The sequence below is a fragment of the Pleurodeles waltl genome, chromosome 2_2 (assembly GCF_031143425.1).
Source record: "Pleurodeles waltl isolate 20211129_DDA chromosome 2_2, aPleWal1.hap1.20221129, whole genome shotgun sequence".
Classification (NCBI taxonomy): domain Eukaryota; kingdom Metazoa; phylum Chordata; class Amphibia; order Caudata; family Salamandridae; genus Pleurodeles; species Pleurodeles waltl.
In genome coordinates, this window is record NC_090439.1 from 890,210,099 (window position 1) to 890,230,148 (window position 20,050).

Sequence of the window (20,050 nt, forward strand, 5' to 3'; positions counted from 1 at the left end):
TGTGGGAATGATCATTGCCTTCTTTCAGTCAGTTGGAACCATCCTTGTAGACCAATGATAGGCTGCAGATTGAACAGAATGGGCCACCAAGTGGCTCCAATATTTTGGAAGGAATCAGGTTGAGAGTGAGCCCGAAGAGATAGATAAGCTGATTTTGTGAAAATTATCATGCTCAATATGGACCAGATTACAAAGTGCCAGCAGAGGATCACTTGGTGTTACAAATTCCCCAGTCACCGTAACCAGGCTAGTGCAAAAAGTAGATATTTGTTCCTGACTGTTGAAAATGTTAGAGTTTCCTTAAAAAATGACTCTAAGTTGTCAAAGTGTTTGTGTATGTGTGATTTTCTAGGTCAGAGAGCTGGGGTTCACATGACTGAACATCTTTTTGCTGGAATTTGTGTCTTTTAGGATTTCGGTTGCCCAAAAGTCACCGTTAGCAGCTTGAATAAGATTGTTACACTGCTTTAGAGCTGATTCAAGTTTTGTTTTAATCTCATGGGCATAGTTGGATCTACAGCTTTTTTCTATGCATTTACATTTTCTTTCGGCGTTTCACTATACCAGGTAGCTGACAGCTACTTACGTACTCTGATTTATTTCAAAGCGAGAGTGGTATCAGCAGCAGATTTGATCCATTTTTCACAGATTGCTGATTGATCATCTAGATGCTTGTTATTTAAAAGGGGAGCTGCGAGAGCTGATTCGATAAAGATTCAGTTTTTAACTTGGTTCATGGACATGCTAGTATTGAGTTACTTATCACTGGGACAGTCTGTGGCAGATTAACAGGGTGGGTTTACTTCAGCCTTGTAACTCAACCATTCTAAATTCAACTTAAGAGCCTATTCAACTTGCTATCTCTTTAGTCCCCAGTCAAATGAAGGCTCTTCATACAATACATACAAACAATTAGTAACTTTCAAGAACAGCGGAGCCATAAGGTAACATGCCAGTGATGCACAAAACAAATTACAGCAAATTATTTGCTTGTCTATATCATGGGTTACTAGCAGTATGATGTATTTAGATTTCTTACCTCCAGGCAATTTCGGTCAACAGTCACCTCCATCACACATTTACCACTATTTGTAGATGAATAAAGGCCCTGACTTGGGCGACCAAATAAGTCTTCCTTTCTGGCATTTGGCTAAAAAAAACAAAAAAGTACAATTTAAATATGGAACATAATAACTGTTAAGAAAATAAGCATATTGGAATGATGAGTTTGTCACCTGTAATAGATGAGGCTGGTCTGCCAGTGGGATTGCTTCAGCTAAGGGAACTTCAAAAGGATTAGGAGGGATACAACCCAGAAATGTCATAGAATCAGACCGCCGGAAAAAGGGATGATTTTGTCCAGTCTCTGCAGAAAAGTTGTCCTCATCTTTATCATTTATCGTGGAACCTAAGCACCAAATGCAAAAGTTTGTTAACAACAATGGTTTCTTTGTGAAGCACCAAGAGCATCAGAGCAGTCCGATTTTTATTCAATAGAAAGGAAGTCAAGTTGAGATGTTAGACAATAATAAATGTAAAATGACATCCATTGACAAAGTAAGCACGTTCAAAATGTTTATTCAGTTGCATAAAGCTTGTATCTACGTGCACAAATTTAAACCTACAAAATGAAATTAAAGCAAATATCCAATTACAACTCATTTGAATATGAGAAACGTATTCAACAGGAACGTCCTCTAAAAACCACCAAAGAACCTTTGCTGAAACACACTACTACAAATCTAATTTTCAAACATCACATCAATTTGCAGTTCTGATTCTTCAAGGACAAGATTAAAAAGTTGCTTACATTTTACTCTAGTTCACAAGTGTTGGCATTTTTCTTAGATTGACATGCTATGGTAATGACTAACTAAGCAGTAAGACATAACCAGGAATGAGGCTTATCTCAGTGAAACGTTACGCTGCAGTCTATGTCCAACTGCAGGTTCTGATATTGAATGAAACTCAAGGCAGTGGTGTTTTCTGAAAATCTAGGTGGATGATCACGTGTAGCCTTACAAATATCTTTAAAGGTCAACTCTTGCAAACATTGCAGCAGTGGCTGTCACTCCTCCAGATGAGTGGATCTTTATTCTCTGGCATAGAGGTGTGCTGGCCTTGGCACTACTAATGATGAAGCACACTGTGAAACACTTGGTAATGGCATTCTCTGAAAGTTAAAAGCCCTACTGGGAATTACCAAGATATAGCTTATCTGACTTGTGAAAGCCTATTGCCCTTTCAATATAAATTTTCTAACAAGCTTCAATGTCCAAGGAATGCAGAGTTCTCCATGATGGAAATTGAGCTGAGGAAACAAAGTTTGTAGGTTAACCTTGTTTAGTTGGAACAATAAAGGCAATTTAAGTATGAAAGGAGGATTAGTGGATACAGTTAAGTGTGTTCTTTTCAAACTTACAGTAAGGGGGTTGAAGGCACAAAACTTGAGGGGGTAGGGGTTTGTTACCACGCTGCAGAAAAAGGCTCTGAGCTTCAGGAGAATACAGGGCATCAGTAGCGAAACTAATCAGTCTCCAGTGGCAGATTCTAAAGCTCTGTGAATCAAAACAGTCTGGCCAAGATGGAGCGATCATAATCAGCTTGCATGGTTCTCCTGAATTTGTGCAACACTCTCAGAACGCATTGAACTGGTGGGAAAGTGTTCAAGAAATAAAAAAAGACTTCCACACTAGTCCTGGGATGCCATCACCTGCTGGCAACACATGCAAGTGGAGTTTTCTAAAGAGTCATGAAAAGATCCAGAGTGGTTTTGTCCCACCTCAAAGATGAAGCAATCATCTCTTATCTAGCTCACATTTTGACAGTTTGAGTTTCGCCTGTTTTGAGCTTCCATCTTGACATTCTCAACCCTAAGATGTGCTCCACTGAGAGCATGTTCGTATGCCTAAGAAACTAGTATCAGAACAGCAGAGATTTTTATGGCAGTATTGGAGATTATGTGCCACCATGTTTTGTGATCTAACAATGATTGGTGATGCTGCCTGACCTGATTAGCACTTGTTTGAAGTGAGGTGTGTGGGAAGAAGGCATTGAGTACAAGCCTTTGTACAAAAAGGTCTATAATTCTCATGTTCAGACTCTCCTCATTTGGGGATCAGTTTAGTTTGAGACCCTGGGAGTTCTAATCCTGGCCTGTGCAGGGTCTTTGAAAATGTTGACTGTATGTCTCAACATACCTTTAAGTATAGAGTGATATTGATTTGCCCTATGTGTTGTGGAGAGAGTTTCAAAGAGGAAATCCTTTTCCACAGGCTCTTTGTGTAGCTGGACATCATGCTCAGTTGCAGCCCTGCTAATAAGCCAGGAGGGGAAGGTCTGGGAGGATACAGGTCATGATAGGTGTTCCCTTGAGGGTCAACGTCATATGCTGTCCAGGGATCAAGAAACTGAGGTGTGGTGTCATGTGTCATCCCCTGTGACCTCCCCACCTAGAGCCTAGAGTGTGAGGACCCTTGAGGTGTGACGTCCAGAGGATCACCCTGAGCGTGATGTGGAGAATGTGAAGGTGGTGAAGGAGGTAGAGGTAGGGATGGAAGTGGTAGTGGAGGGGAGGATGTGGTAAAGGACTGGAAGCTTTCTCAACCTTCTTTTTCTTGGATGGCGCCAAAAGATAAATGGCTTCCCCAAAGGAAAACTAGTGCTTGGATGATGGTGGTGTAGGTGCTGAAGGTTTGGTGAGGATACTTCCTGTCTGGGGCTGTATGTGAATTTGCCTCTGGCCGGCACTAAGTTTTTCATGCAGTCTATGCAAAATAAGTTCCACTGGAGTGCCAGGGTCAGATCTCAGAGCTGGCTTGAAAGGATTTAGAGCAGAGATGGATTTCTGTTTTGGCGTAGAAATGGTCATTGCCGAAGATGTAGCCTGCCAGCTTGACATGGAAGGGTGTGTTGGTGCAGAAGGAGGAGGCTTGGATGTTTTCGGCTGAAGTTACAGCGCAAAGCTCAAAGGAGGGGCGTTCAATTAAATTCTACGGTGCCAACCATGGCCTGGTGGCAGTGGTGGCCCAGCAGCCTTTAATTCGGTGAAAACTGAACGTCTTTTGGGATCAGGAACATGGGCTTCTGTACTCACAGTACGCTGACCTGGTGAAAAGTCTTGCATCTCGAAATTGATTTTGATCTCTGAGTTGGAGTCCTCTTCAACCGCTGCAGAGGTTTTGGGAAGTTCCTGTTCCTCGACATCGTGTTGTCTGAAGGTGGCAGAAGTTTCTTCAACATCTCTCCACTAAATTTCCTTCCGATGGGCCTGACGATCTCTGTCAGTCTTTTTTTTTATCTGATTGGCAGGCCTTACAATTCTCTTCCCTGTGTTCCAGGGACAAGCACAGGTTGCAGACCTCATGGAGATCGGTCCGAAGATATTTTGCATGACAGTTCAAACGCCCGTTTCATTAGCAAGGCATTCTCTGATGAAGTTGGAGTGGATGGAAAAGTAGGCCCCCAAAAAGCAAGGCCTGAAGGGCGCTGCGAAAAGCACATTGATACGAGCAATAGTTTTCTGCATAATTCGGAACATAAGAAGGGATAATAGCACTCAAAAACAATATCGACAAGGGTAGGGGTGAAACGTGAGCCGAAAGGAGCCCGAGAAAACGGTCGCCACCCAGAGTGCAAACAGACACAACGGAACCCAACAGCAGAAACACACACACAAAAAAAAAAACTAAAACAATCTAACAATGGAATCGATGCGCATGCACATTACAACAAGAGGAGGAGTCCATTCCCTCGTGACTCGAAAGACTTCTTCAGAGAAAAACAAACTGAACACTTCTGGACCCAACATTAGATGGCAGGAGTATGCAAAGCATATGTATCTACAGCCACACCATGCCATCAAACTTATCATTTTTAATGTTTGCCATTTTATAAACTTGTTCAGTGTGCTTAAATCTAAAAATGAAGTCCTTTAAGCCAGATTTCTTGAGGACAAGAACCACCATGAAAAACAAAATAGCTTTTTCTGTGCATTTGGCAATATTTTATTGAGTGAGAAAGCAACAGAATGAAGGAAGCCAGCAGACAGAGAGCCTTCAGAACTGGAACCGAAGCCCCCTCCCAAAACATTCAAATTCTATCCTCTAATCTCTCTGGAGGAAAGAAAGCTCTGAGAGATGTTGTGTTCAGTACTAGTATGAAGGGGAACCAATGGGGGCTGCAGGTACAACTTGGGGAGATTGATGGACAGTCAAGTTGAACAGCAGGGATACTGTTGTGTTCAGGTAGTGTGACATGTGCGAAGACAAGCCCACTTTGATCAACATTGTCTACGTACATGAATACAGAGATCCCTGACCTGTGCAGATGTGCCATGACCACCAAAATCACTTTGGTGAAGTCCCTGGATGTCAGCCAAAACGGTAACTGAACGCTGGTAATGGGTTGGGTCTACTTTGAACTGCAAGTGGCTCCTGAACAACAGCAAGATCCACATATCAAAATATGCGTTCAGCAATTTGAGGGACACCATTCAGTCTTCCAATTTCACCACCAGAAGCACCCTGAGTCAGAGACATCCTGAATTTCTCCTTGTGAAGGAACAAAGTTCAAAACTCTGAGGTCCAGGATGGGATACAGAACATTGTCCTTTTGGGAAACCAGAAAGTACTGACCAATTTTTGCTGTAGGACAATGTCCACAACCCTATTCTGCAGGAGTGCTTTAAACTTCTGCTGAAGAATGAGTGTGGCCTTCAGACAAGGAAGAACTGAGCTGGCAGAATTGAGGGACAGGCTGAGGAAAGTTGCATCCCCTCTTTCAAGAATTTATAAGACCCAGTGGTCTGCTGCAATGGCTTTCCAGGCCTGTAGATAAGACAACATCCCTCTTCCAGACAGGTAGCACATGTTCAATCAAGGGAAACTGAAGCAGCTTTCCAGGTGGGTTTCCAAGTCTTCTCTATTGCTGGAGAATCTGAATCGGCTGCTGGATGGGCTGGGAGGCATGGTGCTGGGGAAACGGTGGCCCTTTAGAGTAGCCAAAAACGTTCCTGTATTGCCGGTGGAAGTCTCAGACTGGAGATATTGCTCCTGCAGGATGGGCTGTCAGTTTTGCTGCTGAAGCGGCGAGGCACATCAAGGGGTGTCTCTATTTAACTTTCCTGAATATCCTCATAGAAGTCCATTGAACCTAGTCAGCTTGCCTCCTTAGTGCCACAAACAAACCCATTGCATTGGGATATCAAATAAAGTGCCCAGGCCTAGTCTCATAATATACATGGGATCATCTTGTCTATCGTTGACCAACTCTGCAAAGTTATCTTTGACATTGTCAGCCAGACTCACTGCAACCATGTTTGCCACCTCCCACTGTGCGTAGATATATAGCTGGCCAATAAGCTAGTGGCTTTTACAGACTGGTCTCTGTACGAGCAAAGAGGCAGTCTGCCTGCAGAAAATACTTTAACCATTGCTTCCAGCTTTAAATGTGTATCCTAAGGGAAGATGTAGTGGGGATGGGTCAGCAGGAACTCCCTATCCTCTGGAGATGGCCTTCAGCAGTGGGAACTTTTGGATTCACCACTGATGTAGATGTGTTTTTTTTTTCAGCTCACTTATATTGGCTATTTAAGTGTCTTGTTGACAGGAAGGAGAGGCTCTGAACAGGCTGGTGATTTTTGGCCAATACATTTAACTCTGCATCGACTGTCAGCATGAGCAATTCTGATCCCAATGGGCACTACCATCTAAACCTCCAGAGAAGTTCAAATGCCACTGGAGATTTGTAGTGAGCACGTTGGTGGCTTTGCTGCAGTTGTCATAGTCATGTGAGATCATGTGTGGCTTCTGAATGTGGTGATGCCTGACCGAAAGATGTAATACAGGCTCTGCCTGTAGACCTCTTTACATTCAATGCACTTTGTGTACAGAGAACATAAAGATGGCCCTAGTCTTGGGCAGAGATTCCAGGAATGGTGCAATAACTGGTGACGGGGCTACTATCCAAGTCCTAGGTGCCAGTGTGGCACTAGAGGCGTACCCTTCATGAGACATATGGGAGGAAATTGCCGCTGGGGAAATACCTGCTGGCAGTGGCTCTGTGAGAGGTCCCATGAGATCAATGGGGTCCAAAGGCACGCTGAAGGGAGTTGCTGAAATGAAATTGTACCATGGTACCCTACGAGAAGGCCAGAAACAGCACCAAGTAGCCACTTAGGGCTGGCAACTCTGGGTATACCAGGAGAAGACCCAGAGCAGGGCCAGGATCTGCACCAGTTCTTCAGCCAGTGGAATGTTCAATAACTCCACCTTAAGAGAACGATTTCACTAGTGAAGGAGAGCATGAGGAAATGGGGTGTATTATATGGTGTGGGTTCTTCTAGGACCAGTCAGGCTTCATTTGTCAAACCTTATACTGGGTAGCTGTTGCTTCAAGTAGTCAAGCTTCAACAATGTAACAAGGGTAAAGTATTTAAACAGCACCAAATAAACTGGAGAACCGAAAAACACAAGACTCATGAAATCTGACACAAGTTTATAAAAATAGGTTATAGTTTTATGAATTTATGGGCACCAAAACAAAAAAGATCCACCAGAAGGTTTCAGAGATCTAACTTTTTAAAGAAACAATAAATCAAGACTTTTCACATAACCATGAACAGGCACTCGCAAGTTCAATTAATTTAACACTTAGAAACGTTTTCAACAAAAAGGTACATCAAAGATGAATAAGGTTACTTGGAATACTTAAGGCAACCAACTCCGGGAGGGAGCCAGTCAAGGGAACCCAACAAAGACTGAAGAAAAGAGTTACCTCTATAAGAAAAGCAGTCTGCAGTCCGGTTCCAGTAGTAAGGGCCACTTGCCACTGACTCCTATGAAGAGGTCCTGCTGCAGGAGATACAAGATGCTTAAGACGCTCAAGGACACTTAAAATGCTGTGCTGTCGCTAGGGGTCTTTCTGGGGCTACTCCTCGGTCCATAGCCCAGGGGGGACAATTTTATCCACAGGACACAAAAAAAAAAAAAAACTTTGCTTCTGGGTGACAAAAAATGAACTCCAATGACTCTCCCAGCTCCTGCAAACTCGGGTGCAACTCTTGTGTCTTGGTCTCCAAGGCTGCACAATGACATGGAGTGACAATCCAGTGATCTGTGCTACCAGCTTGCCCAGACAGGCTCAGTTTTCTTGTGGCTCTGTGCTGCGAACAAGAAGTCATCCAAATGACTCAGAGTCTCTGCTCCTAGCGGAGCCTGGGGGATGACATTTCTACAAGGTGAACACCACAGGCACAGGCCTATCTTCACTAGCCCAAGGAGCAACAAGTGCAGTAAAACTTTGGTGCAGCATCTTCTTTGTAGGTTCAAGGTCATTCGAGCAGTCTTCCTTATGTCCTCTTGTCCAGTAGAAGCAAGATCTGAGCTCTGGGCTCCCCTTTTATGCCCAGAAAAAGCAATTAGGGAAGGTCATGGTCACAAGCCAGTGGGCTACTTGGCTACCTCCCGCCTGATGACTTCCTGTGAAGTGTGGCATACAGCTATAACAGAGTGCTCTAGTCTGTCCACTCCTTATTGTCAGGGCCATTCTCTTGGTGTGGGCAGCTTGGTAGCCTGTACTAGAGGTGGGGCTACCTGGGAGTTACACACCCATGGAAGAAAACGGTTTTGCCAGAGGTTCCCCCTCTCTTTCGCCAACTTCAACCTTTCTATCCAAACAAAAGAGCAGTCTCTTCACATGTGGTTACCATTTGCCCTTCAAAAGGCGAATTCCCCTTCGAACATCCAGTGTGGCTTCCTTCCAGGAGAAGGGAACACCTCCTCCAGTGTCAGGCCTCCATTGTTATCAATCTTTGGAGCGGTTTATATGGCTTCCCAGGTGGGCAGAAGACTATCGTGGCCAGGACCTGCAAATGGTCACTTAGAAATTTGCCACTCTGTTGCCTATGTTTTTCAAAGTTCCATGTTGCAACAAGTTACATTATTTCAACTTGGGCATCAAGCTGTGCATAATGTAACAAGTTGTTTGATACCTTGAAGTTCCAACGTTAGAAGTCTCATTCATAAGTTAGCACAGCTGAGTTTTTAGCTTGTAGGCCTGTTCTTGCCAATGGGGCTACTAGCTTTGCACACAATGATAAAAGACAATAGTGATTTTTTACTGTTAGAACACGTAAAACACATGTTCTGTTTTTCATTGTGCTGCATGCTGACTACAGACTCAACAGGCCTTTTGCACAGGTGACTTATACATATTAAAAAGGGAGGTTTGGGCTATGACACTGTTTGAAATTGCAAAGTCCAGTCACCTGTTTTTAAACCATTCTTTCAGTCAGCAGTGGCAGGCTGGGAGACACGTTTTACCTTGCACCAATCAGGGTGGCATGGCACAACTGCTGAAGCCCCTGAGGGGACACTGACTTCCAGGCCCTGGCTACCCTGGTACCTTATACTAAGGTATAGAGCAAATAAACACACATTTAAAGGTCACAGCTGCAAAAACCAGCAGCCTCAGCCCAAAACCCTGTGGGTGACCATACAAAATGAAAATGTCACTTACCCAGTGTACATCTGTTTGTGGCATCAGTCGCTGAGATTCACATGTTCTGCAATAGCTCGCCATCTGGTGTTGGGTCGGAGTGTTACAAGTTGTTTTTCTTCGAAGAAGTGTTTTCGAGTCACGGGACCGAGTGACTCCTCCTTCTGTGCTCATTGCGCATGGGCGTCGACTCCATCTTCGATTGTTTTCCCCGCAGAGGGTGAGGTAGGAGTTGTACTATAGTAATAGTGCCCGCGCAATGAAATGTGTAAGTATGTACCTATTAAAGGTTTAAATAATATATATACAAATGTACAAAATTGAAGGTAACTTCTGAACTGCTACCGGGGAGGTGGGTGGGCACATGTGAATCTCAGCGACTGATGCCACGAACAGATGTACACTGGGTAAGTGACATTTTCAGTTCGATGGCATCTGTCGCTGTAGATACACATGTTCTGCATAGACTAGTAAGCAGTTATTTCCCCATAAGCGGTGGTTTAGCCTGTAGGAGTAGAAGTTGTCTGAAATAGAGTTCTTAATACAGCTTGACCTACTGTAGCTTGTTGTGCGGATAGCACATCTATACAGTAGTGTTTGGTGAATGTGTGAGGCGTAGACCATGTGGCTGCCTTACATATTTCATGCATTGGGATGTTTCCTAAAAAGGCCATTGAAGCACCTTTTTTCCTTGTTGAATGTGCCCTGGGAGTAATGGGCAGTTGTCTTTTTGCTTTAAGGTAGCAGATTTGGATGCATTTAACTATCCATCTGGCTATACCTTGTTTTGATATTGGGTTACCTGCATGAGGTTTTTGGAATGCAATAAATAGCTGTTTAGTCTTTCTGATGTTCTTTGTTCTGTCAATGTAGTACATTAATGCTCTTTTGACATCTAATGTATGTAGTGCTCTTTCAGCCACAGAATCTGGCTGTGGGAAAAAAACTGGTAGTTCTACCGTTTGATTTAGATGGAACGGTGAAATAACTTTTGGTAAAAATTTTGGATTAGTTCGTAGGACGACCTTATTTTTATGTATTTGTATAAAAGGTTCTTGTGTTGTGAACGCTTGAATTTCACTTACTCTTCTTAGAGATGTAATGGCGATGAGAAAGGCAACTTTCCAGGTTAGGAATTGTATTCCGCAAGAGTGCATGAGTTCGAAAGGTGGGCCCATGAGTCTTGTTAGGACCACGTTTAGGTTCCATGAAGGAACAGGTGGTGTTCTTGGTGGTATAATTCTTTTAAGACCTTCTATGAATGCTTTGATGACTGGTATCCTATACAAGGAAGTTGAATAGGTAGTCTGCAGGTATGCAGATATTGCTGCAAGGTGTATTTTAATAGAAGAGAAGGCTAGCTTTGCTTTTTGTAAATGGAGCAAGTAATTTACTATATGTTTTGGAGTTGCGTGTAGTGGGTGTATCTGATTATGATGGCAGTAACAAACAAATCTTTTCCACTTACTTGCGTAGCAGTGTCTAGTGGATGGCCTTCTGGCCTGCTTTATGACTTCCATACACTCTTGGCTAAGTTGTAAGTGTCCGAATTCTAGGATTTCAGGAGCCAGATTGCTAGATTCAGCGATGCTGGATCTGGGTGTCTGATCTGTTGGTTGTGTTGCGTTAACAGATCTGGTTTGTTGGGCAGTTTGATGTGGGGTACTACAGAGAGATCTAGCAGTGTTGTGTACCAGGGTTGTCTTGCCCACGTTGGTGCTATTAAAATGAGTTTGAGTTTGTTTTGACTCAATTTGTTTACTAGATAAGGAAGGAGAGGGAGAGGAGGAAAAGCGTAAGCAAATATTCCTGACCAGTTCATCCATAGGGCATTGCCTTGGGATTGCTTGTGTGGGTATCTGGACGCGAAGTTTTGGCATTTTGCGTTCTCTTTTGTTGCAAATAGGTCTATTTGAGGTGTTCCCCAGAGTCTGAAGTAGGTGTTTAGAATTTGTGGGTGGATTTCCCATTCGTGGACTTGCTGGTGATCTCGAGAGAGATTGTCTGCCAGTTGATTCTGGATCCCTGGAATAAACTGTGCTATTAGACGAATTTGATGGTGGATTGCCCACTTCCATATGTTTTGAGCTAATAAGCTTAACTGCGTTGAATGTGTTCCTCCTTGTTTGTTTAGATAATACATCGTTGTCATGTTGTCTGTTTTGACAAGGATGTATTTGTGGATTATGATTGGTTGGAAAGCTTTTAGTGCTTGAAAAACTGCTAATAATTCTAGATGATTTATATGCAGTTTTGTTTGATGTATGTTCCATTGTCCTCTTATGGTGTGTTGATTGAGATGTGTTCCCCACCCTGTCATGGAAGCATCTGTTGTTATTACGTACTGTGGCACTGGGTCTTGGAAAGGCCGCCCTTTGATTAAATTTATACTGTTCCACCATAGAAGCGAGAGGTAAGTTTGGCGGTCTATTAACACCAGATCTAGAAGGTGACCCTGTGCTTGAGACCACTGTGAGGCTAGGCACTGTTGTAAGGGCCTCATGTGCAGTCTTGCGTTTGGGACAATGGCTATGCATGAGGACATCATGCCTAGGAGCTGTAGTATTGTTCTTGCTTGTATTGTCTGATTTGGAGACATGTGTTGAATGACTCTGTTGAAATTGTGAATTCTTTGTGGAGTTGGCGTTGCTACTCCTTTTGTCGTGTCTATTATGGCTCCTAGATATTGCTGTACTTTGCTTGGCTGAATGTTGGATTTTGCAAAGTTGACGGTGAACCCTAGTTTGTAGAGGGTTTGTATGACTTGATTTGTGTGGTTTGAGCATTGTGTGAGCGAAGTGGTTTTGATTAGCCAGTCGTCTAGATATGGGAATACATGTATTTGCTGCCTTCTGATGTGTGCAGCGACTACTGCTAGGCATTTTGTGAATACTCTTGGAGCGGTTGTTAAACCAAAAGGCAATACTTTGAATTGGTAATGTATTCCTTTGAATACAAACCTTAGATATTTTCTGTGTGATTGATGTATTGGTATATGGAAATATGCGTCTTTGAGGTCTAGGGTTGTCATGTAGTTGTGTTTTTTGAGCAATGGTAACACTTCTTGTAGTGTGACCATGTGAAAGTGGTCTGATTTGATGAATGTGTTTACTACTCTGAGGTCTAGAATTGGTCTCAGTGTTTTGTCCTTTTTTGGTATCAAAAAGTACAGTGAATAAACTCCTGTGTTTATTTGTGTGCTTGGTACTAATTCTATTGCATTTTTTTGCAGTAGTGCTTGAACTTCTATCTCTAGAAGCTGTGAATGGTGTTGTGATAAATTTTGTGATTTTGGTGGTATGTCTGGAGGGAATTGCAGGAATTCTATGCAATAACCATGTTGGATAATTGCTAGGACCCATGTGTCTGTAGTTATTTCTTCCCATGCTTCGTAATATTGACTTATCCTTCCCCCCACTGGTGTTGTGTGGGTGGGGTGAGTGACGTGTGAGTCACTGCTTGTTGGTAGTGGTTTTGGGGCTTTGAAATCTTCCTCTATTCCTAGGGAATTGCCCTCCTCTATACTGGCCCCGAAAGCCTCCCCTGTACTGTCCCTGATAGGTGGACGGTGCGGACTGTGAGGTACTAGCTTGTGTGGCCTGACCCCGAAACCCTCCTCTAAAAGGTGTTTTGCGGAAGGTGGTATAAGATCCTCTGCTCTGCGGGGAGTAGAGTGCGCCCATGGCCTTGGCAGTGTCCTTTTTGAGCTTTTCTATGGCTGTGTCGACCTCCGGACCGAACAGAAGTTTTTCGTTTACTGGCATGTTAAGTACTGCCTGCTGAATTTCTGGCTTGAATCCAGACGTTCTGAGCCATGCGTGCCTACGGATGGTAACCGACGTATTAATGGTACTTGCGGCTGTGTCTGCTGCATCCATAGAGGAGCGCATTTGATTGTTGGAAATGTTTTGACCCTCCTCAACAACCTGTTTTGCTCTTTTTTGTAGATCTTTTGGGAGATGTTCAATGAGATGCTGCATCTCATCCCAGTGGGCTCTGTCGTATCGCGCTAGCAGCGCTTGTGAGTTTGCGATGCGCCACTGGTTTGCTGCTTGGACAGCGACCCTCTTCCCGGCTGCATCGAACTTTCTGCTTTCTTTATCTGGGGGAGGTGCATCCCCAGAAGTGTGTGAATTTGCCCGTTTTCTGGCAGCCCCTACCACCACAGAGTCTGGTGGCAGCTGAGAGGTGATGAATACAGGGTCCGTAGGAGGCGCCTTATACTTTTTGTCCACTCTAGGCGTTACTGCCCTACTTTTAACTGGTTCCTTGAAGATCTCCTTTGCATGGCGTAGCATGCCTGGGAGCATAGGCAGGCTTTCGTAGGAGCTGTGGGTGGAGGAGAGGGTGTTAAATAAAAAGTCATCCTCTACTTGTTCAGAGTGTAGTTCCACATTATGGAACTGTGCTGCTCTAGCCACCACTTGTGAATAGGCTGTGCTGTTCTCAGGTGGTGATGGCTTAGTTGGGTATGTGTCTGGGCTGTTATCAGACACTGGTGCATCGTACAAGTCCCACGCGTCTTGATCTTGGTCATCGTGGCTCATGGCGGTGTGAGCTGGCGAATGTGACGGGGTGTAAGTTGGCGAAGCCGGAGTTACAGGTGGAGGCGAGGGAGGAGGTGTTACCTTCTTTGCTGTTTGTTGCTGAGGAGCCTCTAGTGCTATAAACTGAAGTGTTCTCTTTCTTTTGACAGGTGGAAGGGTACTGATCTTCCCTGTCCCCTGCTGAATAAAGATACGCTTTTGCGTGTGATCCACTTCAGTGGATTGCAGTTCCTGTTCGAATCTGTGTTTTTTCATTTGTGAAGACATAGAATGCTCTTCAGTATGAGCCTGAAACTGGGTCTGTTGGTGCTTTTTTCGGCTCCGAAAACCCTGTTGTTTGTCTTTTCGGCTCCGAGGTAACCTTCCTCCTCTTTTGTGCCGAAAAATCTTGGCCCCTATGGTCTTCGGCGCCACTGTCTCGGCGTCGATCCGTGTCGACACCGAACTCTCGGTGTCGATGCTTCTCTTTAGCACTCTCTCGGTCCCGAGGAGGCTGCGTGCCGGTGTCTCGACCGGAGTCGGACGATCTCGACACTGAATGGGCCTTTTTCGGTGCCGATTGTTGGTCACCGGTAATTTGGGTTGAGCCATGGCCGGTTGGCAGTGGCGTCCCCTGGGCCTTTTTGCCTTTTTTAAGTTCTGATCTCGACGTCTTACTCACAGTTTTTGTATTGTCGAGTTCGTCGGAGTCTGAATCCTGGATGGAAAAGGATTCCTCCTGTTCCTCTTCTGTCTCGAACTGTCGATGCTCCTTTGGCGTGGACGCCATCTGCAGTCTTCTCGCTCGACGGTCGCGCAGAGTTTTTCGGGACCGGAACGCCCGACAGGCCTCATAGGATTCTTCGCTGTGCTCGGGTGACAGGCACAGGTTACAGACCGAGTGTTGGTCCGTATAAGGATATTTGTTGTGGCATTCAGGGCAGAATCGAAACGGGGTCCGTTCCATCGGCGTTGTTCTCCACGCGGTCGGGCCGACTAGGCCCCGACGGTGTGCTGAAATCTACCCCGAAGGGCACCAAAGCGCTTCGATGTTCAATGCGTCGTCGTGTGTGTTTATCTCGAACCGGATCGCAACGATACCGTCGAAAATCTTCAGTTTTCAGCTATCTTTCCGTTCCGAAACTCGGAGCGACAGGAACACGTCCGAACCCGATGGCAGAAAGAAAACAATCGAAGATGGTGTCGACGCCCATGCGCAATGAGCACAGAAGGAGGAGTCACTCGGTCCCGTGACTCGAAAACACTTCTTCGAAGAAAAACAACTTGTAACACTCCGACCCAACACCAGATGGCGAGCTATTGCAGAACATGTGTATCTACAGCGACAGATGCCATCGAACACATATTTCCTTAAGGAGGGTGTAAGGAAATGCCTCCTTGGCATGGTTACCCCCTGACTTGTTCCTTTGCTGATGCCAAGTTATGATTTGAAAGTGTGCTGAGGCCTGCTAACCAGGCCCCAGCACCAGTGTTCTTTTCCTAACCTGTACCTTTGTTTCCACAATTGGCACACCCTGTAATCCAGGTAAGTCCCTTGTAACTGGTACCCCTGGTACAAGGGCCCTGATGCCAGGGAAGGTCTCTAAGGGCTGCAGCATGTCTTTTGCCACCCTGGAGACCCCTCGCTCAGCACAGCCACACTGCTTGCCAGCTTGTGTGTCCTGGTGGGGATAAAAAGACTAAGTCAACATGGCACTCCCCTCGGGGTGCCATGCCAACCTCACACTGCCTATGGCATGCATCAGGCACCCCTCTAGCAGGCCTTACAGCCCTAAGGCAGGGTGCACTATACCATAGGTGAGGGCATAGGTGCATGAGCACTATGCCCCTACAGTGTCTAAGCAAAACCTTAGACATTGTAAGTGCAGGGTAGCCATAAGAGTACATGGTCTGGGAGTCTGTCATACACGAACTCCACAGCACCATAATGGCTACACTGAAAACTGGGAAGTTTGGTATCAAACTTCTCAGCACAATAAATGCACACTGATGCCAGTGTACATTTTATTGTGAAATACACCCCAGAGGGCATCTTAGAGATGCCCCCTGAAACGATACCCGACTTCCAGTGTGGGCTGACTATTTCTAGCAGCCTGCCACACACCAGACATGTTGCTGGCCACATGGGGAGAGTGCCTTTGTCACTCTGTGGCTAGTAACAAAGCCTGTACTGGGTGGAGGTGCTTCTCACCTCCCCCTGCAGGAACTGTAACACCTGGCGGTGAGCCTCAAAGGCTCACCCCCTTTGTTACAGCACCCCAGGGCACTCCAGCTAGTGGAGATACCCGCCTCCTCCGGCCACGGCCCCACTTTTGGCGGCAAGGTCGGAGGAGATAATGAGAAAAACAAGGAGGAGTCACTGGCCAGTCAAGTCAGCCCCTAAGGTGTCCTGAGCTGAGGTGAGACTGACTTTTAGAAATCCTCCATCTTGCAGATGGAGGATTCCCCCAATAGGATTAGGGATGTGCCCCCCTCCCCTCAGGGAGGAGGCACAAAGAGGGTGTAGCCACCCTCAGGGCTAGTAGCCATTGGCTACTAACCCCCCAGACCTAAACACACCCCTAAATCGAGTATTTAGGGGCTCCCAGAACCTAGCAAGATAGATTCCTGCAACCTGAAGACGAAGAAGGACTGCTGACCTGAAGCCCTGCAGAGAAGACCAAGACACCAACTGCTTTGGCCCCAGCCCTACCGGCCTGTCTCCCCACTTCAAGAAATGCTGCAACAGCGACGCGTCCCCCAGGGTCCAGCGACCTCTGAAGCCTCAGAGGACTACCCTGCATCTAAAAGGACCAAGAACTCCAGAGGACAGCGGCCCTGTTCCACAAAGACTGAAACTTGCAACAAAGAAACAACTTTTAAAGGACTCCACGTTTCCCGCCGGAAGCGTGAGACTTTCCACTCTGCACCCGACGCCCCCGGCTCGACCTGCGGAGAAACAACACTACAGGGAGGACTCCCCGGCAACTGCGAGCCCGTGAGTAGCCAGAGTTGCCCCCCTAGGCCCCCCCAGGGATGCCTGCAGAGGGAATCCAGAGGCTCCCCCTGACATCGACTGCCAGTTTTCAAGAACCCGACGCCTGGCAAAGACACTGCACCCGCAGCCCCCAGGACCTGAAGGATCCGCCTCCAGTGCAGGAGTGACCCCCCAGGTGGCCCTCTCCCTTGCCCAGGTGGTGGCTAGCCCGAGGAGCCCCCCCCCCCCCCCCCTTTGCCTGCCTGCTTCGCTGAAGAGACCCCTGGGTCTCCCATTGAAACCTACTGCGAACCCGACGCCTGTTCGCACTCTGCACCCGGCCGCCCCCATGCCGCTGAGGGTGTACTTTTTGTGCTGACTTGTGTCCCCCCCCGGTGCCTTACAAAACCCCCCTAGTCTGCCCTCCAAAGTCGCGGGTACTTACCTGCTGGCAGACTGGAACCGGGGCACCCCCTTCTCCATTGAAGCCCATGCGTTTTGGGCACCACTTTGACCTCTGCACCTGACCGGCCCTGAGCTGCTGGTGTGGTAACTTTGGGGTTGCCCTGAACGCCCAACGGTGGGCTACCTTGGACCCAACTTTGAACCCTGTAGGTGGTTTACTTACCTGCAAAACTAACAAATACTTACCTCCCCCAGGAACTGTTGAAATTTGCACTGTGTCTAGTTTTAAAATAGCTTATTGCCATTTTTGCCAAAATTGTAAATGCTATTTTGCTGATTCAAAGTTCCTATGATACCTGAGTGAAGTACCTTTCATTTGAAGTATTGATTGTAAATCTTAAACCTGTGGTTCTTAAAAATAAACTATGAAAATATATTTTTCTATACAAAAATCTATTGGCCTGGAATTGTCATTGAGTGTGTGTTCCTCATTTATTACCTGTGTGTGTACAACAAATGCTTAACACTACCCTCTGATAAGCCTACTGCTCGACCACACTACCACAAAATAGAGCATTAGAATTATCTCTTTTTGCCACTATCTTACCTCTAAGGGGAACCCTTGGACTCTGTGCATGCTATTTCTTACTTTGAAATAGTACATACAGAGCCAAGGTCCTACATGTTATCATAATAAAGCAACTTTATTTTTTAAACACTGCGTGGTTCTTTCATGTGCCGAAGTGCGGTGTGGCTGTAGTGGTATTGTATAAGCTTTGCATGTCTCCTAGATAAGTCTTGGGTGCTCATCCACAGCTACTTCCAGAGAGCCCTGGCTTTCTAGACACTGCATACATTTCACTACTAGGGATACCTGGACCTGGAATAACATCATAACACCATAGGTGCTCACCAAACATCAGGCCAGCTTCCTACACCCAATATATGGAACTTAGGTACCCAGGGCACTGGTACGCCAGGGGTCCGCCATGGCTACAGCCTGTATTGTGCCACCCATGGGAGCCCATAAAAACTGTCTGATGGCCTGCCACTGCAGCCTCAGTGAAATGGTGCACGGAGCATGCACCCTTTCACTGGTCACTGCACCTAGATAGTACAGGTCATCTCTTAGGTGGCCCCTTGTAGTAAAGTCACCTCTTTCTTGGCATGGTTACCCCCATTTCTGCCTGTTGTCAGTGTGTTTGACTGTGTCTACTGGGGTCCTGCGAACCAGGACCACAGTAGTTTTGCTCTCTCCTGTAACTTGTACCTTTTTCTCACCAAAATTGGCATACTGGTTCCCCCCATGTAAGTCCCTAGTATATGGTACCTAGGTGCCAAGGGCATTGGGGTTCCAGAGGGATCCCTATTGGCTGCAGCAGTTATTCTGCCACCCATAGGGAGTCCATTCAAAAGGTTCTGCAGGCCTGACATTGCAGCCTGCGTGAAACGGGTGCATGCACCCGTTTTCACTACAGGTCACTAAGTCTCCCCTATGGTAGGCCCTCTCAGCCCAGAGGGCAGGGCGCATGTACCAGGGTGTGAGGGCACCCCTGCACTAGCAGAGGTACCCCTCCCCCCCACAAACTCCAGATCCATTTTCCTGGACTTTGCGAGAGCGGGGATGCCATTTTATGCGTGTCAAGGACATAGGTCACTGTCTTTGTCCAGCTACATAATGTTAACGCTGAACCTGGGCATGTTTGGTATCAAACATGTCAGAATCATACCCCAATACTGTTGCAAGTATTGGAAATATGATTCCATGCACTGTGGGAGCTCCTTAGAGTACCCCTCTTACAGGGTTTTCCGGGCAGCCCAGCTGCTGCCACCCCTCAGACAGGTTTCTGCACTTTTGCTGCTTGATCTGATCAAGACCAGGAAGGCAGAACAAAGGATTTCCTTTGGGAGAGGGAGGTAACACCATCTCTTTTTGGAAATAGGTGTGACTGGCTTGGGAGGGGTAGCCTTCCCAAGCCACTTGTTTGCTTTAAAGGGCACATTTGGTGCCCTCCGTGCATAAACCAGTCTACACCTGTTCAGGGCCCCCCAGTCCCTGCTCTGGCGCGAAAGTGGACAATGGAAAGGAGAGTGACCACTCCCCTGACCATCACCACCCCAAAGGTAGTGCTCAGAGCTCCTCCAGAGGGTCCCTGGGTTCTGCCATCTTGTTTCCAAGGTTGGCAGGGAACTGGGAGCATCTGAGTGGCCAGTCCAGGCAGGTGATGTCAGAGCCCCCTCCTAATAGGTGCTTAGCTGGTTAGGTGACCAATACCCCTTTCAGGGCTATTTAGGGTCTCTCTCTTGGGTGGGTAATCAGATTTGACTTGCAAGATTCCAGCAGGACTCCTCTGCAACCTCCACTTCTGGCCACTGGAACTGCGACTGGAACGTCCAGGAACCTACAACGCTGCAACAGCGAAGACGTCTTTTCTGCAACTTTGTTTCCACGACTCCTGTCAGCTTTGCAACATTTTCCCGGCTGTGCGTCCTCAGAAGACAGCAACTCTTCAGCCTGCACAAGAAGAAGGAATCTCCCTTGGAGTGAAGGAGTCACTCCCCTGCAACCACAGGCACCTACAGCAAGCGACGACTGTCTGCGTGGATCTCCCCTCATCCTGAGCTGCGTGATTCCTGCATCACG

The 20,050-nt window shown here is 46.3% G+C and overlaps 1 protein-coding gene across 8 annotated transcripts in view; it reads right to left on the minus strand.

Moving 5' to 3' along the window:
* The window catches only part of UBR5 (ubiquitin protein ligase E3 component n-recognin 5), a 1,605,594-nt gene that overhangs the window by 335,570 nt on the left and 1,249,974 nt on the right, over positions 1-20,050 (minus strand). For all 8 annotated transcript variants that reach the window (XM_069220579.1, XM_069220580.1, XM_069220578.1 and 5 more), the window contains 2 exons: positions 1,236-1,408; positions 1,040-1,150 (listed from right to left, as the gene is read on the minus strand). In XM_069220579.1, coding sequence (XP_069076680.1) covers positions 1,040-1,150; positions 1,236-1,408 — 284 coding nt within the window. The remainder of the gene's footprint in view (positions 1-1,039; positions 1,151-1,235; positions 1,409-20,050) is intronic.